General features: G+C 38.5%; 1 protein-coding gene across 6 annotated transcripts in view; it reads left to right on the top strand.

Moving 5' to 3' along the window:
- The window catches only part of FKTN (fukutin), a 65,721-nt gene extending 38,344 nt beyond the window's left edge, over nucleotides 1–27,377 (top strand). For 4 of the 6 annotated variants that reach the window (XM_064291640.1, XM_003407820.4, XM_023545078.2 and 1 more), the window contains 3 exons: nucleotides 204–337; nucleotides 1,832–1,959; nucleotides 22,263–22,580. In XM_064291640.1, coding sequence (XP_064147710.1) covers nucleotides 204–337; nucleotides 1,832–1,959; nucleotides 22,263–22,476 — 476 coding nt within the window. In that variant the 3' untranslated portion in view covers nucleotides 22,477–22,580. Of the gene's footprint in view, nucleotides 1–203; nucleotides 338–1,831; nucleotides 1,960–22,262; nucleotides 22,581–23,701 lie in introns of those variants that run through there. The other 2 variants (XM_064291639.1, XR_002785027.2) reach the window with 2 other exon arrangements.

Genomic DNA, 27,377 nt, shown 5'->3' with positions numbered 1-27,377 from the left:
AAAAATAAGTTCAACAGGTGACTCTTATAATCACAGATAGTCTTTCATTTTGGGATTTAAATTTTTTTTTTTAGTAGTTTTGGCAATGCATCCTGAGTCTAATCCTAGGAAATAAAATCTGTATTTAAAAAGTCATCCATTATAATGACTAATTTTGTGTAAACTTAAGTATTTTAAATTTGTTTTTATTTATTTTTTTTTAGGATGGTATCGGCAGTGCAACATTATTCCTTATAGTAAAGATGTCGACCTAGGGATTTTTATACAAGATTACAAATCTGATATTATTATAGCATTTCAGGATGCAGGACTGCCACTCAAACACAAATTTGGGAAGGTCAGTAATAAAACTCTGCCTTAACTTCCTAAGTAACATGCCTCAAAAGTAAAGTTTATATGAAACAACTCAGAGATGGTTAAAAACTTTGCCTACATCATTTTATCACTCACTATTGCCCAGTAGTGGTTTAGCAGAAGCTTATTAACACCCACCACTCCTGTACTGTTTAGGGAAAAGCTAGAAAATCAGTGTTTCTGTCGATGATGTGGAGAAAAGAATCTTGGACTCTCATAGATAAATTTATTACAATTATATTAGGCAATAATATGTAATTAACATAATATATAATATGCAATTAATAGAATAAGAATCCTAGTCCCCCTACCTAAAGTTACATTGTTTCTCATTAGTTATTTATTTTTATGTTCATTTAGGCGTGGATATCATTCAACATGAAGTATTTCACTGATAGCTAAGGGATAGAAATACAGAATCATTTCAAACAAATACTTGAATTCCTTCTTTATCTCATGTTGTTCAAGGAAGATTATTCTAGGTCATAGCAATTTTCTCAGAGATCAAGTAGGAATAGGTCATCGTGGCCTAGATGAAATCTCCTTCTAGACATTTGAATTGCCCTATGCCCTAATTCCATGATCCCTTGCAATCACCTTACTCTTAATTTGCTGCTTCTAAGGGTGATGTTATCTTAGAAAGCAAATACAAGATTGCTTAGTTACTGGAATATTATTTTCCCTGTCATAAATATTCATTCTAGCTTACTAAAAAAAAAAAAAAATTGATAAAATCTTTTTCTGAGTTCAGAGTAGTAGAACTTTTGTCATTCAGCAAACATTTACTGAACAGTCACTCTTTACCTGGCACTGTGTCTACACTTGGGACACAGAGTTGCCTAAATTATAGTCCTTACCCTTGAGGAACTCACTGTCTAATTGGGAGAAAACACAAATTATTATTATGTGATTAGTGTTGTAACAGACAAATGCACCAAGTCCAGTGGGAACGTAATTATTTGTAGGTTAAGCTTCTTTAGGGAAATGCTGTCAGAATCCTTTTGCTCTATACCTTAACTTTTACTTCTTCTTATTTTCATATGTATAACTTAATGATCTGTGGTGTGTTTGTCAGTTTATATAGTGCCATATTTACCTAAGTACTTATTGAGTTAAGAGACTTATTTCCTGACAATAAAATTTGTTGGTTAATAAAGGGAGTAATTTTTCTTTGGTTCTCTTCTGTGTTTAGTAAGAAAGGGACTCTGACAACAGGATGTTTCTATTTTCTTTGCGGAGTGATAGTTTAACTACCGTAAGTCATTTATTCTGAGTTGTCATCAATTGTAAGAAGCAACATTATTTAGCATGCATTTAAGAAAGAAATTAAATGATGGCACACTACTAATTGTAAGATGTATCCCTATTTCAGAGGTGTTCCAGCTTAAAAATATATACATCTAAGAATCAATACCCTGCATATGCAAAACATAACCAGGTTTTTCTTTTTCTTAATATGTTTCCATCTTCCTCCTAGGTAGAAGACAGCTTGGAACTATCTTTCCAGGGAAAAGATAATGTAAAACTTGACATTTTTTTCTTCTATGAAGAGACTGACCATATGTGGAATGGAGGCACTCAGGCCAAAACAGGAAAAAAATTTAAGTATGAATCAGATAAGTACTTATAAAAGGGGCTATAGAAATAACTTCAGGTTGTGGAAATAAGGAAATAACTGGAAGTAAAAAACAAAAGGGCTCTGTCAAGGCTCCACTTTTAGCTAGTACTTCCTCACCTTACCCATATAGTCCAGCTATGCCTCTAAAGCGAGGACTATCTGTAACAACAGTCTGTGAGGAAGGAGTGTCCTTTGGTTTGTGACTATGATCAGAGGTTCTTAAGTCATCAGAAAGGGAAAGCCAAGACAAGGAATATAAAAACCTGGCCCAGAGCCTGAGCAAAAAAACCTGATTGGCTGTCAGAGGTATAAAAAGAAAAAAAAAAAGAGCTATAGGGGCTTGATAATTAGATGGGAATGGATAGGGGTTAGTAAAGAGATAGTCAAGGTGAAGTGAAGCTGAAATGGGGAAACTGGGATTGAGCGAGGCTGATACCATGAATTCTGGGTAAACTCTGGAATATTTCTTTAACAGAGACTGAGGACTAATCCTTGCATGATACTCATTGGGCTTAACAGCTACCATATTTTGTCAAATGTAAGATGATACTGATTGTAAGATACACCATTTTATATGCTACTAAGAAAGGAAAAACACTGCCAGTTATAATTATAAGACACTTGATTCACAGATGGGAAAAATGAAATAGAAAGTGTCTCAGAATTGATAAAATGCAGTATGTTAGGTTGGCATTTTTAACATTTAGTGTTTTTGTTTTATTTGTTTTTTAATGCTGTATAGTCAAACTCTTAGGGAAAAAAAATGACATTGTAGTGATTATGCTCTCCTTTATTACACAGTCTTCCCATCATCAGTTCAACAGAAAGGGCGTGGGTTGGGGGAGAGGGACAGAGAAGGAGAAGAAGAGGGAAAGAGAACCGGAGAGAGAAAAGAACGTGAAGAGTATGGGCTTTGCAGTCAGGCAGACCTGGAAGACTTCAGTTCCACCCCTAACTAATCTGTGGCCTTTAGCTTTTCTGAACATTAATCCCCTTATGTAGAAAATGTAGGTAGTACTGCAATTTCATAAGGTTGTTGAGTTGATTAAAGATGAGATGGGTGTGTGTACACGAACGCTTTTTCAGGCTCTTTCCATGTATCAGGTACTGTCTGAATATTTTACATTAATGCATTTAATCCTCACAACAACTTGAGGAGGTAGATACTGTGTGAGGCACTGAGAACTTCAATAATTTGTTCAAGATCTTGGAGAAGATAAGTGGAGTCAGACTGCAGCAGTCAGTCATTAGAGTTCATGCTTTTAATCACTGTTCCCTACAGCCTCCCTAAATACCTGACAGTATGAAGCACTTTGCATACTGCTTAGCACTTAGTAACTTTGCCATAAATGATGGTGATTATTATTATTGTTTCATTAGTATTATTAATGTTATGACTACTAACATTATTACTGCTATCACTCCATTATTATCATAGTCATGTGACCAATGGCATAAATTCACCTCAGCAGTTTGCTCAGACTGGGGCTTCTATCAGTGAATAAATTTGAGCCATTGGGCCCAATGGGGAGTAGTCTGTAAACACAGAGGAGGAATGGCTAAGTCAGACTGGGTTCTCCTGGGCACACTGACAGAACCCTGCAGGATCTCTCAATCCTTATTAGAAGACAAGGTGTCTTTAAGGTTAAACTTGTTCTGGAAGTTTGAGAGTAACCTACTCCTTTTCTTCAAAGTCATAAAGTATCCCAAATTAACTCCAATTCCAGAGCATATTCTTAAAACTTTAATTTATAAGATTATTTTGCTTTATGACAACAGACTCTTTCACCTTGGATAAGCTCTGATTGTGAGACACTTAGAAAGTAATAAGTTATTGAATATAATTTGACACTTTTACTATATCTAAGTGGGGGTGAGTGTTCTTGACATTCATCTTCAGTTTATTCAAAATATGATAAAGATGCCAAATGTACTGTATAATTGAGGCTTTTTTTTTTTTTTTTAAATGCTAGGGTAGTATAGCATGGAAATTAAGGCATGGAGCCAGTCTGCTTGTATTTGAATCCCAGCTCCACATTTTACCAGCTATACAGACAGTCCCCAGGTTACAAACATCTGACTTACTTAGAACCCTTAGTTATGTATCAACCCCTCCACCCCACCTCCATAAAGCCTGTCAGGAAAAACTGACTCTGTGTTGGCCGCCTGGCTTCCACATGGTGCACCCAGCTGTGCCCTGTAGCAGCAGCAAGTAGAGAGCCCTCGTGTACCCTCCTCCCTCTAAGCAGTAATGACCCCGCTGTCTGCATGCCCCAGGCACTGCCAGTTTGTTCCACAGGTGGTCCTGCAAGTGGTGGTGGCTGGTGGCCAGGACGTGGGCACTGTGCTCTGCATGTTCTCCAAGCAGGTCAGTGCGCTGCGCTGGGCACACTCCATCTTGCTGGGCCCTCGGTGCTGTGTAGCCTGGGGCTATTGCAGCACCTCTCTGGGCTTCTGTTTCCCCTACCATATACATGTGGGATTTCACTACTGCAGTGGTTCTTGGCCTTTTGGTGGCTTAAATTCCTGACATCTGTGTGTCTGTAGGAAACCCTGGTGGCGTAGTGGTTAAGTGCTATGGCTGCTAACCAAAGGGTCAGCAGTTCGAATCTGCCAGATGCTCCTTGGAAACTCTATAGGGCAGTTCTACTCTGTCCTATCGGGTTGCTATGAGTCGGAATCCACTTCACAGCACTGAGTTTGGTTTGTTTTTATGTGTCCGTATAGTTTCTGGTCCATGGAGAAGCTTCGAACTTGGAAGCATCCCTTCCCAGCCCTTGGGCCGCGAGCTCAGCTCACTCTTAGCACATCCAGAGCAACACTTTCTCCCTTTCACCTCGAGGCAGAGGCCTCATAGTTGGTGCATGGGGTTGACAGGTCTCATGAGGAGGTGATAGGTGAATGATCCGTCTGGCTCCAGGACCATCCTACCCACTTCCCCAACCCTCCCTCCCTCTGCTGAGGAGGGTTCAGAATCCAGCAGAAATGCGACCTAGTGGTACAATGTTGCATTTAGTTCAGAGTCTACAATAAAGTATTTAATTGGTCTCAAAGATTTTATAGAACAGAATCTTCTGACTATTTTGGGTAATGTTAGCCCCATTAGGTATCCCTTCAACTGTGGAGAAGGTACATACAATGGTTTGTAATAACTGGTGCCATTTTGTGATGTGTATCAAATTATTATTGTATTATTATGTTAAAGGTGTTTTAGTGTATCTGGAAGTGTTTAATGTTTTTTTTATGTGTAGAAAGGTACAGTACATACTGTATACTAAGACAAACATTTGACTGATTGTTAGATATGAACTGTATCTAACTATTCCAACTTAATGTACAAATTTGAGTTATAGACAGACTTAGGAACTGAACTCATTCATAATTTGGGAACTGCGTGTATTACCTTGGGCAAGTTACTTAACCTCCCTGTGCCTAAATCCCCTGTCTGTAAAATGAGGATAATAATAGAAATTTCCACATAGGGTTGTTTTAATGATTAAGTAAGTTATATACAAAAGGGCTTTGAACAGTGCCTGGCATGTCTTGAGTCCTCAGTAATTATTGTTGTTGTTAGGTGTCATCAAGCTGGTTTCGAAGCGTAGGGACTCTACACACAACAAAATGAAACATGGTCATGTGCCATCTTTACAGTTGTTGCTATGTTTGAGCCCATTGTTGTAGCCATTGGGTCAGTCCATCTTGTTGAGAGTCTTCCTCTTTTTTGCTTACCCTCTGCTTTACCAAGCATGATGTCCTTCTCTAGGAACTGGTCCAAAGTACCTGAGACAAAGTCTCGCCACATCTCCACTTCCTAAGAAGTATTCTGGCTGCACTTCTTCCAAGACAGATTTGCTAGTTCTTCTGGCAGTCCGTGGAATATTCAGTATTCTTCACCAACACCATAATTCGAATGCATCAGTTCTTCTCCAATCTACCTTATTCATGGTCTAGCTTTTGCATACATATAAGGTGATTGAAAATACCAGGCTTCGGTCAGTGATTATTAGCTGCTATTAATACTACCGCTGCTGCTGCTGCTACTAATACTACTACTGGTAAAAAAAAATGATTCCTCTTCTTTAGTCTTACGAGAAATTTACATATTAGAAACCTTTTTAATTATCTCAATATTAAACTGCCACATCTATGTTTAGAGAACTAATATGAGAGTGTCAACTTTTTTCTAAGAAAGATAATTTCTAGATCTCATGTTAGAATCCTCTTACTCTTAATTTTCTTTCTAAGGCTTGAACTTCTTTTTTCTCACTGATGTGATCTGAAACCCACAAACCTCAGAAGCACTGTTCATTTCCAACCACTACATTTCTGGATAGAAAAAGCTTCTATCATGCTGCCTTAACTGCTCTTTATAGTAGCAGTGTTTGGGAAGTGTGAAGTGTTCTGATTATTTAACAAGAGAAATGAGCAGTGATAGAGCTGTCTGGACAGATGGTGTGAGTCCCAGAATTTCTACCATGTTACCATGACCTTAAAAGGCAGAGAAAAGAACAGAGGATGGCTGCGTAGAGTAGTTTCTTTGGAAGAGTCCCCCAGCCATATGCCATTTTTATTCTTGTTAGCATTACTTTAAGGAACTGAAGAGCCATAGCTCTATATAATTTCGCTATTATTATTCCTGGGGGGAAACAAAACTTTTAAAGCTAGTCTCAGGGTCTTTTTATCCTTATAATATTATTATTTTTTTCATCTGTAGTTCATTCTGAGAAAAGCTTATTAATATTATAGAATGCTTACTACAGTGAAACCTGTGAGAGCCGGAACTCGACAGTACTGCCATGCTTTTCCAGATGTCATAAGTTTTTCACCTTTGACAGGGTGCAGTCTTACTGATTTTCTATCGCTCATTTTAGTGGAAAAGGTTTTAGTTTTCCTTCTCTGACAGGTTTCTACCTTAACACAGGTCCCAGCTTTCACAGGTCTTATTGTATTTTTAAAAGGATGAAGGGGAACTTGGGAAGGAAAAACAAATTTTTTCTCTTTTCTAAACTTTACATGGCTTCAGAGTGAAGTCTTCGGTCTTAAGATAAATAATAATTGTAATATTAACAGCAGTAATAAACATAAAGCTACCAGATGATCTGTTATACATGAGACGTTGTGGTAGGTACTTTCAGATAATCCTCACATTATCCCTTTGAGTTAAGTATTCTCACTGCCTGTTAAATATGAGGGAATAAAGGCTCAGAGAAGTAAAGTAACTTGCTTTAAGTCACCTGACCATTAATGGCAGAACCAAGATATAACCCCTCTTAAACCTAAACACTTTCTACCAAGAGTTAGGTTAAATGAGTTAATACATTTAATGCATTTAAAACAGTACCTGGCACAAAGTACTGCGTGAGTATTAGCAACTGTTGTTACTGTCGTTGTTGTTAGTTGTGCTCTAGTTGATTTCAACTCATGGTGACTTTATATATGATGGAATGAAACCTTACCCAGTCCTGTGCCATCTTCGTGATCGTTGGTATGTTTGAGTCCATTTTTGTGGCTGTTTTGTCAGTCTGTCTCATTGAGGGTTCCCTTCATTTTTGCTGGTCCTCTACTTTACGAAACATGATGTCCTTTTCTTGCTATTGGTCTTTCCTAATGAGGTATCCAAAGTAAATGAGCTGAAGTCTCATTATCATCACTTCTAAATACAACATTCTTGTTGTATTTCTTCTAAGATTGATTTGTTCTGTTGGCAATCTACAGTATATTCAATATTCTTTGCCGACATCACAGTTCAAACACATTTATTCTTCTGTCTTCCTCTTTCATTATCCAACTTTTGCATGCATGTGAAGCATTTGCAAGACCATGGCTTAGATCAAACGCACGTTAATCATCAAAGTGACATCTTTGCTTTTTAAAACCTTGAAGAGGTCTTTTACAGCAGTTTTGCCCAATACAATATGTTATTTGATTCCTTGGCTGCTGCTTCCATGAATGTTGATTGTCGATCCAAGTAGAATGAAATCATTAACAGCTTCAGTTTCTTCTTCATTTATCATGATGTTGTTTATCAGTCTGGTTTCCTGAAAGCAGAAAATACCAAAATGATGTTTACTTGTGTTTTAACAACTACACAAAGGCATTCGACTGTATAGATCGTAACAAATTATGGAAAACATTGCAAAAAGTGGAAATTTCAGAACACTTAATTATGCACATGTGGAACCTGTACAAGGATCCAGAGGCAGTTGTTTGAACAAAACAAGGGAATACTGTGTAGTTCAAAATTGGAAAAGATATGGCAGAGTTGTATCTTTTCGCTTTACTTGTTCAATCTGTATGCTGAACCAATAATCTGAGAAGCTGGACTATGTGAAGAAGAGTGCAACATCGGGATTGGAGGAAAACTCACCAGCAACCTGCGATATGCAAATGACACACCCATTCTTGCTGAAAATGAAGACGAAGCACTTACTGATGAAGGTCAAAGACTACAACCTTCAGTATGAATTACACCTGAACATGAAGAAAATGAAAATCATTACAAGTGTGCAGTTGGACTAATTTTATTCCTAGGTCTCATGATATGCATTCCATCCCTAGCTCTCGGTCTCACTCCTTTACCAAAAGCCATTCTTTTCCCTGAAGTCCAAATTCCAGTCTTAACCATCGTCTAAATTTTTTATATCTTTTTTCTTCTTCATAGTCATATTCAGCAGTAATAAAAAATGAATAGAACTATGCCTCCAGGATGTGAACTTTTTATTCCACAGCCTCACTATTCCTACAGATACTGCCCAGGTTTCTTCGGGTTGTTTCTTTCCTTCCTATCTGAATCAATTGATGTGAATAGAGGCCAGAAGCTTGAGAGGTCATAATAATGGCTAACTTTTATTGAATATTTACTGTGTGCTAGGTACTATGCCAGGCTTTTATATGTGCATCACCTTGTTTAACCCTCTCAACAAGTTTACAAGAGAAATTTTATTATTTTCATCTTCATTTTACGAGTAAGAAAATTAAGGCAACGCTAAGACTTAGACCTAGGTCCATTTCACTCCAAGCCCATGTTCTTATCTGTACCCTTATGTTAGTGTGACCACAGTATTTATCATACTGTTTGTTAATACTTCCTCAGTGGAAACAGCCCTCCTATGGATTAACATTGTCAGGGTAATACAGCTACCTCTGAATCCTCTAATAGGAAATCTACCACACAGTGATGTTTCCCTTGGACTAGTAGTGAGTTGTTTATACCTTCTGATATTTGCAGTTCCTGCTTATTGTACTGTTCTCCAGAGAATTTGGATTTGTCCTTTATGGGACTAGACACCCATCCACGTGTGGTTCCTATTTATCATTTGATTTCTGCAAAATGCCAAGGGTACTTATATGAATATAACTTAGTTTCTGTTCTCAAGGATTTCATAGTCTAGGTCATGAAACAGATATTAAAGTACAATATGAGAACCCTACATTATATATTATTGTCACGTATTATAATCCCATAAATTCTAAATCTCACAAATAAAGTTTGTATTAATATTTTAGACATTCCATATGTATTTAAATATACCCCTATTTTTACCTTTTCTGTTCTTTATTCTTTCTGGTATCTACATATTTTCATCTAGTGTCGTTTTCCTTTTACCTGGGATCATTTTTCTTCTACTGGAGAGAACTTTTAAACATTTTCTTTATTACTGGTCTGCTGTAAATGAATTCCCTAAGTGTTTGTTTTTCTGAAAATGTCTTTATATTGTCTTTATTTTTGAAGGATATTTTCGTTGGATAAGGAATCCTAGGTTGGCAGTCATTTGTTTTTAGCCATTTGAAGGTATGATTCCATTATCTTTTGGCTTTCCTTTCCTTGTTTCCATTGAAAAGGCAGACATCAGTCTATGAAGGCAGTGTTTTGTTTTACTGGTTATAAAAGCTTCTCTTTTTGTCTGGTTTTCATCAGTTCTATGATATGCTCTAGTGTTATTTTCTGTGGCTGGATGTAAAATTTTTTCAGCCATTGTCTCTTTAAATATTGCTTCTGCCTCATTCTCTGTTAGATCTTCTCGCCTTTAGCCTCAGGGAGCTCTCAAAAACTCTGCTTGTTTTCTCACTCTTTCGACTTCTTCTTCAGGAATTGGCGGGTGCTCTAGGTGAAAAGTTCTGCAAATGTCGGGCTTCCTTGCTTCTTTTTCCTTTCTTCTCCCAGACCTTGACCCTGTAATTCTTCACTGCCTTGTTAGCTTTCCAAAGCCTTCAAGTACTTTTGAAAAAATATTTTGCCTAGGTTTTCTAGTTATTGTCAGAGGGAGAGCTGGTCCAAATTACCTGTTCCATCATCACCAGAAACTAAAAGCCCAATCATGTTAATTTTTAGCAATAGGAAAAGATGCAAATAGAAGAAATCATACAAATGGATAAAATAAGTGGATCATGAGAAGGAAAGACTTAAAGAGTACAGTAGAAATCCATTTTTATGCCCTGGGGATGAGTAATAATTTGTGAATTAGAAACTGCTAAGTAGTCTAGCAGTTTAGACACCTAACAACAACAACAAGTAGTCTAGATACTAGTATCAATATCTAGAAAATAATTGAGAAAATTATTACAGCAGAGTAGTCTTATTACCTATATTAACATAATATTAAGGGACATAGTTGCCCATCTTCTAAATAAGTTTCAGTATAGCAGCTAGGTATCTTGGAATACTGACAAAAATAGAAGATAAATCACAGATCCACCAGATGTATATAATATTAATTCTCAAACTGTGTTTGATAAAATTCTTTGTAGATCCAAAGATGAACCTTGGTGAGCCCTAGGTAAAGGCTAGGGCTCTTTTATTGATTGTATTTAAAAGACAAAGTGTTTGAGAATAAATAATAGTAGGAATCTCAGGGATGGGACCTTTACTTTTACTCGATTGTGCTATTCAAGAAGTAGAGGTCTGAGCGAGCAGTGTTCTAAAACCATTAAAGTACAGGATTTTATTTTTCAATGTCTTGTTTTCCTTAAGGCTTGTGACTCCTTAAGGCTTTTAGCAGCTGTACAGGTTTTCTCAATCTTCTTTGTTAGCATTCATGATTCTCCCCTGCCCTGCCTTTATATGTCTGTGTATGTATAAAGAACTGAAGAACAATTTCAAGCCTTGAATTGCAATGTTGAAGGATTCTATGGGCAAAATACTGAAGAACGCAGGAAGCATCAAAATAAGATGGAAAGAATACACAGTTACTGTACCAAAAAGAATTGGTTGATGTTCAGCCATTTCAGGAAGTAGCAAATGATCAAGAACTGATGGTACTGAAGGAAGAGTTCAAGCTTCACTGAAGGCACTGGCGAAAAACAAAACTCTAGGAATTGAAGGAATACCAAGTGAGATGTTTCAACAAACAGATGCAATGCTGGAAGTGCTTACTTGTCCATGTCAAGAAATTTGGAAGACACCTACCTGGCCAACTGACTGAAAAAGATGAATATTTGTGCCCATTCCAAAGAAAGATGATCCAAAGGAATGCAGAAATTATCAAACAATATAATTGCTACATTTTTACACAAATGACATGCACCTTCTATATTTGTTTGCCAGCTGCAGCCTCCCTATGAAGTATTTTCATAAATGCCACTATGCTGTTTTTTTTTTAAACATGTAAAAAAAAAAAAGGCATAGTGTGCTTATGAAAACACCTTCGGGGGGGCATAGCTGCCAGACAAACTTGGAGGCATGCGTTATTTGCATAAAAATACGGTAATATCATATGCAAGTAAAATCATGCTGAAGATAATTCAAAAACAGTTGCAGCCGTACATCTACAGGGAACTGCAGAAAATCAAGCCACAGTCAGAAGATGTGGAATGAGGGATATTATTGCTCATGTCAGATGGATCTTGGCTGAAAGCAGAGAATACAGGAAAGATGTTTACCTGTGTTTTATTCACTATGCAAAGGCATTCGACTGTGTGGATTGTAAGAAATTATGGATAACATTGCAGAGAATGGGAATTCCAAAACACTTGTGCTCATGAGGAACCTGTACATAGACCAAGAGGCAGTCATTTGAACAGAACAGGGGGGATACTGCAGGGTTTAAAATCAGGAAAGGTGTGTGTCAGGGTTGTATCCTTTCACCATACTTGTTCAATCTGTATGTTGAGCAAATAGTCCAAGAAGCTGGACTATATGAAGAAAAATGTGGCATCAGGATTAGAGGAACACTCATTAACAACCTGTGATATGCAGATGATACAGCCTTGCTTGTTGAAAGTGAGGTGGTCTTGAAGCACTTACTGATGAAGATCAAAGACTATATAGCCCTCACTATGGAGCACACCTTGCACCCAGTGACAGGGCTTCAAAATGCATAAAACAAACTCTAACAGCACTGAAAAGAGAAATTGACAGTTCAACAATAACAGCAGGAGACTTCAACACACCACTCCTGGTAAAGGACAGAACATCTAGAAAGAAACTCAACAAAGATACAGAAGAGCTAAAGGCCACAATCAACCAACTTGACCTCATTGACATATATAGGACACTCCATCCCACAGCAGCAAAGTACATATTCTTTTCCAATGCACATGGAACATTCTCCAGAATGGACCACATATTAGGCCACAAAGCAACCCTTAACAAAATCCAAAATATTGAGATAATACAAAGCATCTTATCTGATCACAACACCATAAAAGTAGAAATTAATAACAGGAAGGCACAAGGAAAAAAATCAAATACTTGGAAAGTCAATAACATCTTGCTTAAAAACCACTGTGTAATAGAAGAAATCAAAGATGGGATAAAAAAATTTTCTAAAGTCAAATAATGAAAACACATCATACCAAAACCTCTGGAGCATGGCAAAGGCAGTGCTCAGAGTTCAATTTATAGCAATAGATGCACCCATCAAAAAAGTATGGAGTACACCTTAGCATAGAGAAAACAAAAATCCTCACAACTGGACCAGTAAGCAACATCATGATAAACGGAGAAAAGATTGAAGTTGTGAAGGATTTCACTTCATTTGGATCCACAGTCACGTCTGTGGAAGCAGCAATCAACAAATCAAACAATATATTGCATTGGGCAAGTCTGTTGCAAAGTGTTGAAAAGCAAAGATGTCACCTTGAGGACTAAGGTACGCCTGACCCAAGACATGGTATTTTCAATCACTTCATATGCATGTCAAAACTGGACAATGAATAAGGAAGACCAAAGAATTGACACATTTGAATTATGGTATTGATGAAGAATATTGAATACACCATGGACTGCCAGAAGAGTGAACAAACCTGTCTTGGAAGAAGTACAGCCAGAATGCTCCTTAGAAGAAAGGATAGTAAGACTTCATCGCACGTATTTTGGACATGTTATCAGGAGGCACCAGTCCCTGTAGAAGGACATCATGCTTGGTAAAGTAGATGGTCAGTGAAAAAGAGAAAGACCCTCAATGAGATGGACTGACACAATGGCTGCACCAATGGGCTCAAACATAGCAACGATTGTGAAGAAGGCGCGTGACCAGGCAGTGCTTCATTCTGTTGTGCATAGTGTCTCTATGACTTGGAACAACAGCACCTAGCAACAACAACATAAATATATAATACAAAGTTTATTTTAAAATAAACTTTGTATTTTGGGATAGTTTTAGATTTACTGGAAAGTTGCAAAGATAATACAGAGAGTTCCAGTATACAGTATACCTCTCACCCAATTTCCCCTAATGTTAATATTTTACATTACCATGATACATTTGTCAAGGCTCAGAAACCAATACCGAAGCATTACAATGAATGTTTGGATTTCACCAGCTTTTCCATTAATGTCCTTTTTCTGTTGAAGGATCCGATCCAAGACACCACATTGCATTTAGACACCCTGCCTTTTGAAACTTGCTTTTAGTCTGAGATTTTAAGCATGTCACATAGCCCAATTCTGCCCTTTCAGGGGCATTGAGTTGCCTTCTTTCTGAAGTTGCTCTGCAGAATGCGTAGCTGGAAATTATTTCCTCTTCCTTTGAATTTCCATAGATTTTTTCGTGTACCCCTCTCTTGCTTTATTGGGGTGCTTTTTCTGATTTGTCTGTCCTGTCTGGGGGATAAATAGTACTTACAGCGGCAAAGTAAAAACGCAAATTTGAATGATTTCTTTAAAAGAGTTTATTGAACACGTTGGCTTTTCTAAAAACGATCTCACGTGTCCTGCTCTGTTTATGCCTTCGTATTTTACAACGTATAGGTTATGTCTTAGGTCTTTTTAAGCACACTTCCAAATCTCTAGTGAGTGGCAGGTGCAAAGTTGAGGGATTGAGGGAAGGACTTTGAATGTTTGTTACATAGTAGCTGTATATATACAATATACAGAAGTGGCAGTTCATTTAATACATCTTATAATTAACAACAACAAAATAGACCCTTTTTGCAAACTTGGAATAGAAGGGACCTGGGATATCTTTAACTTGAAAAAGTATATATACCACAAATCTAAAGTGAACAATCATATTTAACAATCAAACTTTAAAAGTTTTTCTGTTAAAACCAGAGAAAATGTAAGAATGTCTGCTATTCCTGCTTCTTTTAAACAGCTAGAGGGTCTTGTTGTTGTTGTTGTTAGGTGCCGTCGAGTCGATTCCGACTCATAGCAACCCTACGCACAACAGAAGGAAACACTGCCCCGTCCTGCGCCATCCTTACGATCGTTATGCTTGAGCTCATTGTTGCAGCCACTGTGTCAGTCCACCTTGTTGAGGGTCTTCCTCTTTTCCGCTGACCCTGTACTCTGCCAAGCATGATGTCATTCTCCAGGGACTCATCCCTCCTGACAGCATGTCCAAAGTATGTAAGACACAGTCTCGCCATCCTTGCCTCTAAGGAGCATTCTGGCTGCACTTCTTCCAAGACAGATTTGTTCGTTCTTTTGGCAGTCCATGGTATATTCAATATTCTTCGCCAACACCACAATTCAAAGGTGTCAACTCTTCTTTGGTCTTCCTTATTCATTGTCCAGCTTTCACATGCATATGATGCGAATGAAAATACCATGGCTTGGGTCAGGAACACCTTAGTCTTCAGGGTGACATCTTTGCTCTTCAACACTTTGACGAGGTCCTTTGCAGCAGATTTGCCCAATGCAATGCATCTTTTGATTTCTTGACTGCTGCTTCCATGACTGTGGATTGTGGTTTCAAGTAAAATGAAATTCTTGACAACTTCAGTCTTTTCTCTGTTCATCATGATGTTGCTCATTGGTCCAGTCGTGAGAATTTTTGTTTTCTTTATGTTGAGGTGTAATCCATACTGAAGGCTGTGGTCTTTAATCTTCATTAGTAAGTGCTTCAAGTCCTCTTCACTTTCAGCAAGCAAGGTTGTGTCATCTGCATAATGCAGGTTGTTAATGAGTCTTCCCCCAATTCTGATGCCCCATTCTTCTTCATATAGTCCAGCTTCTCGGATTATTTGTTCAGCATACAGATTAAATAGGTATGGTGAAAGAATACAACCCTGACGCACCCCTTTCCTGACTTTAAACCAATCAGTATCCCCTTGTTCTGTCCGAACAACTGCCTCTTGATCCATGTAAAGGTTCCTCATGAGCACAATTAAGTGTTCTGGAATTCCCATTCTTTGCAGTGTTATCCATAGTTTATTATGATCCACATAGTTGAATGCCTCTGCATAGTCAATAAAACACAGGTAGACATCCTTCTGGTATTTTCTGCTTTCAGCCAGGATCCATCTGACATCAGCAATGATATCCCTGGTTCCACGTCCTCTTCTGAAACCAGCCTGAATTTCTGGCAGTTCCCTGTTGATATACTGCTGCAGCTGTTTTTGAGTGATCTTCAGCAAAATTTTGCTTGCTTGTGATATTAACAATATTGTTTTTAATTTCCACACTCTGTTGGATCACCTATCTTGGGAATAGGCATAAATATGGATCTCTTCCAGTCAGTTGCCCAGGAAGCTGTCTTCCATATTTCTTGGCATAGACAAGTGAGCACCTCTGGTGCTGCATGTGTTTGTTGAAACATCTCAATTGATATTCCATCAATTCCTGGAGCCTTGTTTTTCACCAGTGCCTTCAGAGCCGCTTGGACTTCTTCCTTCAGCACCATTGGTTCCTGATCATATGCCACCTGTAGAAATGGTTGAATATCAACTAATTCTTTTTGGTATAATGACTGTGTATTCCTTCCGGCTTCTTTTTTTTTTTAATTTTTATTGAGCTTCAAGTGAACGTTTACAAATCAAGTCAGTCTGTCACATGTAAGTTTATATACACCTTACTCCATACTCCCACTTTCTCTCCCCCTAATGAGTCAGCCCTTCCAGTCTCTCCTTTCGTGACAATTTTGCCAGCTTCCAACCCTCTCTACCCTCCCATCCCCCCTCCAAACAGGAGGTGCCAACACAGTCTCAAGTGTCCACCTGATACAAATAGCTCACTCTTCATCAGCATCTCTCTCCTACCCACTGTCCAGTCCTTTCCATGTCTGATGAGTTGTCTTGGGGAATGGTTCCTGTCCTGGGCCAACAGAAGGTTTGGGGACCATGACCACCGGGATTCCTCTAGTCTCAGTCAGACCATCAAGTATGGTCTTTTTGTGAGAACCTGGGGTCTGCATCCCACTGTTCTCCTGCTCCCTCAGGGGTTCTCTGTTGTGCTCCCTGTCAGGGCAGTCATCAGTTGTGGCCGGGCACCAACTAATTCTTCTGGTCTCAGGATGATCTAAGTCTCTGGTTCATGTGGCTCTTTCTGTCTCTTGGGCTCTTAGTTATCTTGTGACCTTGGTGTTCTTCATTCTCCTTTGCTCCAGGTGGGTTGAGACCAATTGATGCATCTTAGATGGCCGCTTGTTAGCATTTAAGACCCCAGACACCACATTTCAAAGTGGGATGCAGAATGTTTTCATAATAGAATTATTTTGCCAATTGACTTAGAAGTCCCCAAACCCCCGCCCTTGCTCTGCTGACCTTTGAAGCATTCAGTTTATCCTGGAAACTTCTTTGCTTTTGGTCCAGTCCAGTTGAGCTGACCTTCCGTCTTCTTTTGACGCTTCCTGCATCATTTAATATTTCCCCATGGAATCCTTCACTATTGCAATTTGAGGCTTGAATTTTTTCTTCAGTTCTTTCAGCTTGAGAAACGCTGAGCGTGTTCTTCCCTTTTGGTTTTCCATCTCCAGCTCTTTGCACATGTCATTATAGTACTTGACTTTGTCTTCTCGAGAGGCCCTTTGAAATCTTCTGTTCAGTTCTTTTACTTCATCAACTCTTCCTTTTGCTTTAGCTGCTCAATGCTCAAGAGCAAGTTTCAGAGTCTCCTCTGACATCCATCTTGGTCTTTTCTTTGTTTCCTGTCTTTTCAGTGACCTCTTGCTTCATGGATGATGTCCTTGATGTCATTCCACAACTCGCCTGGTCTGCAGTCACTAGTGTTCAGTGTGTCAAATCTATTCTTCAGATGGTCTCTAAATTCAGGTGGGATATACTCAAGGTCATACTTTAGCTCTCGTGGACTTGCTCTGATTTTCTTCAGTTTCAGCTTGAACTTGCATATGAGCAGTTGATGATCTGTTCCACAGTCAGCCCCTGGCCTTGTTCTGACGGATGATATTGAACTTTTCCATTGTCTCTTTCCACAGATGTAGTCAATTTGATTTCTGTGTGTTCCATCTGGTGAGGTCCACGTGTATAGTCGCCGTTTATGTTGGTGAAAGAAGGTATTTGCGATGAAGAAGTCATTGGTCTTGCAAAATTCTATCATTCGATCTCCAGCATTGTTTCTATCCCCAAGGCCATATTTTCCGACTACTGATCCTTCTTCTTTGTTTCCAACTTTTGCATTCCAATCGCCAGTAATTATCAATGCATCTTGATTGCATGTTCGATCAATTTCCGACTGTAGCAGCTGATAAAAATCTTCTATTTCTTCATCTTTGGCCCTAGTGGTTGGTGCATAAATTTGAATAATAGTCATATTAACTGGTCTTCCTTGTAGGCGTATGGATATTATCCTATCGCTGACAATGTTGTACTTCAGGATAGATTTTGAGACGTTCTTTTTGATGATGAATGCAACACTATTCCTCTTCAAGTTGGCATTCCTAGCATAGTAGACTATATGATTGTCCAATTCAAAATGGCCAATACCAGTCCATTTCAGCTCACTAATGCCGAGGATATCGATGTTTATGTGTTCCATTTCATTTTTGACGATTTCCAATTTTTCTAGATTCATACTTCGTACATTCCAGGTTCCGATTATTAATGGATGTTTGCAGCTGTTTCTTCTCATTTTGAGTTGTGCCACATCAGCAAACAAAGGTCTCGGAAGCTTTACTCTATCCACGTCATTAAGGGCGACTCTACTTTGAGGAGGCAGCTCTTCCCCAGTCATCTTTTGAGTGCCTTCCAACGTGGGGGGCTCTTCTTCCAGCACTGTATCAGACAATGTTCCCCTGCTATTTGTCAGGTTTTCACTGGCTAATGCTTTTCAGAAGTAGACTGCCAGGTCCTTCTTCCTAGTCTGTCTTAGCCTGGAAGCTCAGCTGAAACCTGTCCTCCATGGGTGACCCTGCTGGTATCTGAATACCAGTGGCCTAGCTTCCAGCATCACAGCAACACACAAGCCCCCACAGTAAGACAAACTGACAGACACATGGGGGCTAGAGGGTCTAGGTACTGGAATAACAGAAGAAAAATTAAGAGCTAAGAGACAAAATTGGTAATGAGAATGGATCATTTTGCTATTTTCCAGGGAAATCCTTGAGAGAATGGTTCTGCTGCTCCAGCTACAGAGTTTAATACAAATTTAAGTTTGAAAAGGTCAAGTTCAGTTATAGTTGGTGGTGTGTCTGTCTCATTAGCCTAGCTAACTAGTAATAATTAAAAGAATGTTCTTCTAGAATGGTTGAAGAGCATATTTTTCATTTAGCAATTATCTTCATGGGCTGTACAGGTAGTTCCCGACTTACCATGGGGTTCCATTTTGAGTACTCCGTCACCAGTTCTGACATAAGTGTAAAACCTTTTTTTTCCCCCATAATTACTGCTTCTTATTATCAGTATATTTTTAATCCAATTTTTGAACATTTTTGAGTGAGCATCTGAGAATAGTAACATCAGCAAATTACGCTCTACAACATTGTAAGTAGTACATGTTACTAACGATAAGACGTACAAAAAAACAGCCAGCCTTAGGTACAGCTGATCATAACTTGAATACGTAGTAAGATGGGGACTACTTGTACAACTAAACTGATGAGATTAGTTAATCCTAGCACCAATAAGTAACTTCACAGATCTTAAGGATGTCTGTGAGAAAAAAGTGATCTACTCCTAATAACTTAATTCTGACTATTTTTTATGCAAAAATAAAATTAATTAAAAGTGGTATGGAATTGAAAATGAATGGAGGGATCCCTTAAACTTATATTCTGATTTAGGGTTGCCTTAGTGTGAATTTAAATCTGTTCACATTTTGGGTGCTATCTCAGAGCCTTAATGTGCCAACTGCTTAGCTGAACTTAAAAAGCCATTGCAGACCCATGGTGAATTTTAACTTTAGTCATTATTTACCAGTAACCTGGACAGAGTGCATGGCATGTACTGTTCCTTGTCACTCACTACCCCCCCTCCCCTCTACAATCTCATTTTACTATCAGTTTCCACATTTTATGGTTTGTTTATCTTCTCCTAGGAAGCTGGAATTATCTTTTTGCTGAATGCATTGAATGAAATATTTGGAAAAGCAAACCACAAAGTTTCATGATGTTTTTGTTTAGGGACAAGAATTAACCTTTGAATTAAATTGCCTTTGAGTTATTTTCACATTGTTTATATATTTAAAATGTTTAGGTTTGTGAATCCATCTTCGACGTGTTTTTGCCCATACATTGTTCATTGTTCAAAATACTGCTTTCATGAAATTCATAGCTTTCACATCTACCGTATCTATCTTGGGCCTATGATTTTCCTCTCTGTATTTTGATGAGACTGTAGAGGCTAACATTAAAAAGAGAGAGAGAAGCTTTCTGGCCTGTGTTATAGATAGACCATGATTTCTGCCTCATTTCAACTTCAGTGTGCCGACTTGATAGGATGGGACAGGTGGACATTCTGCTGACCAGCATCTGATTGGCAAGGCTGGAGGCGAGTGATGGATGGATGTGGCTGATGACAAAATAAGCAATGCCATGGATATGAGTGTACAGAATAAAATTGGGAACAGCAGATGGTTGGGCTAAGCTGTATCATTTCTTCCTCAGTTATGAGATTTGCCTTGGCTATCTATTCACAGAAGCCAGCTGGCATTGTCCTTAACTGCCAGCACCTTTTGGTTTGCGTAGAAATGACTTGTTGCTTTCTTTAGAATTTGTTCAGCCTCTCGTTTCTGTGTGCATGGCTTTCTGTTCATCTGATGGTAAAACATATGATATTCAAAAGCAGAGTATATGGCAACTGACTTTTCTGTGATTCTTTTCTTTTAATCCTCTGATATTGTAAATTCTTGTTATCTCTGCTGTCGCCACTTCAAATCTCATCACTGAACGTTCTTCCTGTGTTGTGAAGAGAAGAATATTTCTCAGAAGACACTAAAACAGAATATAGGGCTATAATATAAATTTAAAGTAAATCTAAAAGCTAGTTTTAGCTTTCTTTTGTAATATATAAAATTTAATTTACTTGATCCAAAATACCTTTAAGAAACATGTTTTGATTGCATTTCCAAAACTTTTACTTATTAATTGAAATAATTACACAACAGATATTAAGTTCATTACAACTAATATTCCTTGGGCTGGCTTAGAGATGTTCTGCAGTCATCTGAGGTGACTACAGAACTTCAGAAAGGTAGAAACTGTGTAGGTTCATGTGACATATAGAACCAAGAGAGAAGCCTGGCAGTGCAACTTGGAGCCATGGAATGCAGCTTGGAGTCATGCTTGCTCTATATCCTTGGGAAATCCAGGTTACGAAAGAAAAGGAGATCCATCTTACGAGTGTGCTGTTCATTTTAGTGTTCTCTAGTTACGTTTTGGAAACCCTGGTAGTGTAGTGGTTAAGTGCTACAGCTGCTAACCAACAGGTTGGCAGTTCAGATCTGCCAGGCTCTCCTTGGAAACTCTATTGGCCAGTTCTACTCTGTCCTATAGGGTCGCTATGAGTAGGAATCAACTTGATGGCAGTGGGTTTGGTTTTTTGGTTTAGTTAGGTTCTTTTAGTAACAGTTTGGATTTGATGGAGATTTAACAAAGTGTAACCTGTTGGAAATCAGTAGGAAAAAATGACTTTGGGGCTGAGAACTGGGTGGTAGGGGGAGCAAGTAGTGAAGTGAAAGGTAGAGCAGGAAGAAGCAGGAGAGTTATTTTTGAAGCATAGTACACCCCAGCATTAGGTCTGTATTCTTCATCTTTTGTGGGGATAAGGAGGTGAAGCTTCACTCAGAAAGCTGACTTAGAGGATCCTACTATGTTGACGGCTTTGGGTATGAAATTCTCACTACAGTGTTCCATGATTTAGGAAACGAGTTTAAGAAATAACCGGGTTGGCTCTGGTAATTTCTTCCTCAGCTGTGATCTAAGTAGGTTACCCAAAATCACCTGGGATGACACTGAAACCCAGGGCACAGAAATGACCATGACCCTTCGCAAAGCCAAGAGCATTTGTAGTGCCACTGTCAGAGAATGTCATGGATTGCCAGGACTGACGAGGTTATCTGGCTCACTAGGAGGGTTTCATTTCCTTTCTCACTACTGTATGTGCCTCTGTCCATGTATTAAGTATTATAAATATTAGAAATGCAGTCACAAGGAATTTGCTTATCTAACTGAGATATGTAAGGAGTACCAAAACCCACTGTTGTCAAGTTGATTCCAACTCATAGTGACCCCATAGGGTTTCCAAAGCTATACCTTTTGTCCTACCAGCTTAGAAATCTCAGCAAAAAGAAGCACCTTTTCCTGATGGTTTTAACTGAAGTACCAAGTCTTTCACTAACCTAACTTGACTAAACCTATCACTATAACTTACTGGCCAGCCTGGGCCTTTTTGCCAATCTTTGGAGCTTCAGGGTGGTATCAGCCTCTCCTGAACCATTATGAACTGTGAATGGGGAAGGATGGTTCCCCAAAGAAAAATTGGGGTGCTGTTAACATTAGAAGAGGAAAAGGATGCTGAACAGTCAAAAACAATAAAATGTCCACTATATCTATCCCTAGAGCTCTTGAATAGAAGATTGTCCTTAGCCAAAGCTACACTAGCAACTGGGTTCCTAAGGTAGAACCTCCACTGTTGAAGCCTAACCTCTCCCCACCCTGCCTCTATTTTACTACAGATACCTGTTTCCCAAGTTTACGCTGTGCTGGACTGAATTTGTAGACATGAAGGTTCATGTGCCTTGTGAAACCATTGAATACATTGAAGCCAACTATGGTAAGACCTGGAAGATTCCTGTGAAAACGTGGGACTGGAAGCACTCTCCCCCCAATGTGCAGCCCAATGGAATCTGGCCTATTTCTGAGTGGGATGAGGTTATCCAGTTATACTGAGACACTACATTGAAATTGGAGAATTCCTGTCTTGAAAACAGGTGGTTAACTGTTAAAAAAAAAAAAAGGTACATAGCTATTTGTCAAATATAAGTGAGAGCCAAAGAAAAATGACAAGTGTGAAGACACAGAAAAAGCTCAAACTCCTGAGCAATATGATTTATTCTCTCTTTTAACATTTATTGAGGGAGTTTCTCCGTGCCATGTGCACTGATAGGGTACAGCTGAATGAGATAGATGTCTGCCTCCTTTTTCCCTCCCCTTGGTAAGTGCTCTAATTTTCCTTTGAAAGAAACACTCCCACCCTTTGAAGAGCTTAAATAGAATGTATTATGTTCTGTAAGGGTTTTTAAGAAGTTTGATAATGTTTAGATTGGAAGATGAGCTCACCAGGCAAAGCTAAGGAAGGATATACCAGTTAAAAAGGGTAACCTGTTCCTTCTAAGCATTTAAACTGGTGTGTTAGTGCTACTTTTAAGGTTGTGGAGTCTGAGTCAATATTTAAGTGATCAGACATTAAGTGACACCAAGAAAAGATGCTAGCAGACTCATTTTACAAGCAACCTGATGTGGAATTCATTTAGAGCACAGGGCATTATTCTCCAAGAGAAAGTGAGAGCTTATTTCCAGCCTAGTTAAAGATAAGTAAACTTCTGTACACTCTTACTATTTTCACATTTGGTGTGAGAAGAAAGCTTGTTCTTGTGTGATGGTTAAGTTCCCAGCCATTGCCAGAAGATTTTCACTGACCTTAGATGGCCTTGTTGACAAGTGTTCAAGTGAAAACGATGCCATCAGACATGATTCTGAAAGCGTGATTTTCACAAAAGTTATTTTTCTCAGCCACTCTGTTAAGTAAGAATATAACTGACTACTCATGGACATTTCATATTTTCTGAATTTATAATCCTTGCACTCCCAATTTTAATATTAATAGAAATACTTCTAGGTTTTCTGTGTTTACTCTTCAGTGTATCCATTCATAAACTACAACTCCATGTCTTTAATTTGTTGCCTATAAACCAATTTAAATGGCCTGTAACCCTATCTGTTCCCTCTCCTCTCTCACTGCTACATCAAGTCTTCAAAAACAGAAGATAAACGAGGAACCTGGCTACTGTTTCCCACCCCAGATCACAGTGTTTGTAAAGTTTGTGTCCATCCCTAGTCATTCAATCTGTTGAATATGGAAGGGGCAAGAACTCACACTTCCTTACTTTATCAGGTACCATCAACTCTGGAACTCTCCAGTTTCATTTTTCCCATCAAGACACATACCTCAGTGAGCTGGAATGGCTGTCTCCCCCATCCATTCATGAATCACTTCAATTATATATTTAAAATGAGAGGTAAAGGGAAATACAGGTACAAACACTACTGTTTTTTTCTTTGTCTTGAAAGAATGCTAAGTCTTATGGCTGCTTAGGACTACTTTCTGGACCAGGTTGGCAGATTGTCTCCTAAGACTGGAGAGATCCTGAAACGCAAGATTCCTCTTGGTTAACAACCAGGTGGCACTCAGTCCTTCTCTAAGCAGGGAGCACCTGTCCTTTTCTCTGCTGCAGCTACTGACATGACCCCTGGTATAAAACTACATTTCCCAAAATTTAGCATTCTTAGGAATAGCTGGTCAGTGGGATCACAGGTTTCCTTGATCCCCTAGCAACAAACCCCGAAATGTGACCAGTAGGTGGCAGAGTATCTACCAGCATTCCCCAAAGCAAGTTAACACTGGTGTGAAAATCATCTTGGTTTTGAATCTTAAAAGCTAATATAAAAGCTTAATGCAGTGCTTGTTCTAACCCTCTTATTTTATAACTAAATATGCCCAGAGAGAAGTGATTTGAGCAAGAAACAGCTGAGGTTAGAATCAAAGGGTATCATGATTTCCAGCCCCTTCTTATTTCTTTTTGCTTCATGGCACAGCATCTTTAACCCTGCGTGAGATGCCTTACAGGGAAGTCATCCAGTGACTCAGTGGGACTAAGTTTTAAAGTACTTCTATTATTCCCCACTTAATATCTTTTTGTTTATATTGAGAGATTCTGAGATGACAGAGAGGTAAAGGAAGAATCCTTCTTGGCCAAAATTCTTAGAATACTTTCATACCTCTATTCGAAATATACCTTATTTCCAAAAGATTAAATCATTCATGTCTGGTGGTATCAACCTTTGGTCATGATATTCTTAATGTTTAGGAGTACCTGATTCTCCTAAGCTCAAAATACATCCCATTGCTTCTTTATCCTTCTACTTCCCCAGGGAACCAATCTGCTAACTGCCCACTTCTAGAGTCTGTCTGTCTTCCTAAAGTAACTCTTTCTGTCTCAAGTGTTTTCCTTCATAGATGGCCTTTTCCTGGTAGTAGTGGTCTGTTTCAAGGAGCCCTGGAGGCACAGTGGTTAAGCGCTTGGCAGCTAATTAAAAGGTTGGCAGTTCAAACCCACCAGGCACTCCACAGGAGAAAGATGTGGTGGTCTGCTTTTGTAAATCCTATGGGGCAGTTCTGCTTTGTCCTATAGGGTCACTGTGAGTTGGAATCAACTTGACGGCAATGGGCTTTAGTGGTCTGTTTCACCAGAGAACAATAGTTAGGTGTGACTGGGGTGCTTTTAAGGTTTCAGGATTTTTTTCCTCTGATTGGCTCAAAAGGAGTCTGGAGTATCTAGTGTCAAGTATTTAGATTGCTTTTAACTGTTCATTTTGATACTCTTTTATGGATATGTATTTGAGAATAGATTGTGCTCAGTAATTTTTTCTTCTGTGACCCTAAACCATTGTTTCTATTCTTAAGTGGCTATAAAGTTTTAAGTAGCGCATAGGACAGGCAGTGTATGAAAACTTTACATGTAGGGAATCAAAGGTTTATAGGTTTGGGAACAGAGCTGCATCTGATAGAGACACTTGGAACGAGCTTCCACCCTCCAGTCTAACTTCACTCAGTAGCACAAATCTAAGGCTACAAATATTTCTAGGTCTCCCTCTAGTTTCAGTTTCTGGAAAATGAATAGTTCTTCTATCCTCCAGGTTATAAATCCCCAGATGAAGTCTCCCTTCAAAACCTAGTCAGAAATTATTACATTCCTGCCACCTAACACAGAATTATCAGTTGTAACAGCTTTTAAAGCATGGAAGAACTCCAGTCACTAACCAGTCAAAACAATTTCTCTGAATAAATGTCCTAGCAGCTATTTCTCTTTTTTCTTCCTCTTCTATCATTGAGACCTGGGTTAGGTCTCCTCTACCATTTTGAATAGGGAAGGCAGCAGGGTGCTATAAAAAGATCAGAAGCTTTTGAGTAAGGCCCAAGTTTGAATCCTGACTTATCCTGAGGGGCCTCTCAGCCTCAGTTTCCACATGACAAATTCAGGGGTGATGGATACTTCTAAGGATTCTTAGGAGGATTAAATGAGATGAATTTGTAAAGTTCAGCATCAGATTTAGAATTAAATAAGTACTCAAGAAATGTTTGTTTTCTACTTCTAAGGCCCTTTTCTAATTAGTCCTCAAATGGAATTAAAGAAACTGGGCAGGACACATCACCTTACTCAGAAAGTTGCATGACTGAATTTGAGTAAGAAAAAAAAAAATTCTTTGTTTAATTCTCTATCAGGGCATTCATTGAAGGCCAAATTTTATGTTTTATGAATTTAGAGACATTATCAAGTCATCTCCTTCTCTAAGTAGAATTTGTATTTTGATTTTGTTGTTCAAGCTGTTGTCCCCTAGGATCACTTTATATTATTGTTGTTCTTGTTGTTAATTGCCGTCTAGACACTTCCAGTTTATGGTGACCCCTATGTGCACAGTAGAACTGCTCCATAGAGTTTTCAAAGTTTCCTGGTCCTAAGCAGTTCACTCTGTACCTCTGTAGATTTGGTGCCTATATCTGCCTGGGACTTCTCTTTCAATGTTCTAGCTTTTTGTAGAGATAAACCCTCCCCTTCTTGCTATTGAATCTTTGCCCAGCCAAAATCAGACATGCGTCGTGATGTGGACCCAACGTGATTTGAAATACTTAGTTTAATTTAATTCTAATTTAATTCTCCATGCTGGTGAATGTATCTGTGTTAATGAAGGAGAATTGAGAATTTCCATTTCCGCCTTCTACCCCAAATTTGTGTTTCTCTCTTCTACATGGACAAGTTCAATTATAAATTCTCATTGACCAGGCAGGAATCAGAAGGGTGTGTGATGCCATTTTACACTGCCCTGCATCAGATTGAGATCCCAATTATAGATTATAAGTCAAACAAAAAATTAATGGTGGTGTATTTTGTACAGAACCAGTGTTAACATAGGGAAGTGTAAATTTGTTAATGAGATCTCTCTTTCTATATTCTCAGAACTTCTAGCCTAGAATGCGCCCCCCTTGGGACCCTTCCCAACCCAGCCTAATACAGAGATTAGGTAGGGACCCATTAGCCAGCCAAGCTGCTGTATACTATGAGCAGTTCTCATAGTGGGTTTAAAAGGAGAGTATGAAGAAGTAGAAGTACTGTATTTTGTTCTATAGGACAAGATACTGTCTAACCCACCTCTTTTTTTTTTTAACCTGAAAAAAAAAAAAAAACAGATTTTGCAGCCTCTGATGATGCATTCAGAGCATGGGGAATAGTTCATGTGTTTGTTAAATGAAAGTCAAATGCAACTATTTGTCCCTTCCACTCCATAACTAGAAATACACACATATGAATTTTCTAAACAAAGTCATGTTTGAAACTCAAGTAGATTTCAGTGTATGCATACCAGTGTACTACTTGTTTTTATCTTAGGTACAGATAGTTTGTGGTACTACTGAAAATATCTTTAATGTTATTCTTTTGATCAGAGTTTGTAATATATAATCTAATTTGGGTTGATGAATAAAATTTTATAATCTCTTGAGATGTTTTGTGTTT

This window comes from Loxodonta africana, chromosome 9, assembly GCF_030014295.1.
Source record: "Loxodonta africana isolate mLoxAfr1 chromosome 9, mLoxAfr1.hap2, whole genome shotgun sequence".
NCBI lineage: Eukaryota > Metazoa > Chordata > Mammalia > Proboscidea > Elephantidae > Loxodonta > Loxodonta africana.
The sequence above is the reverse complement of the archived record's forward strand: the minus strand, read 5'-3'. Positions and strand labels throughout refer to the sequence as shown.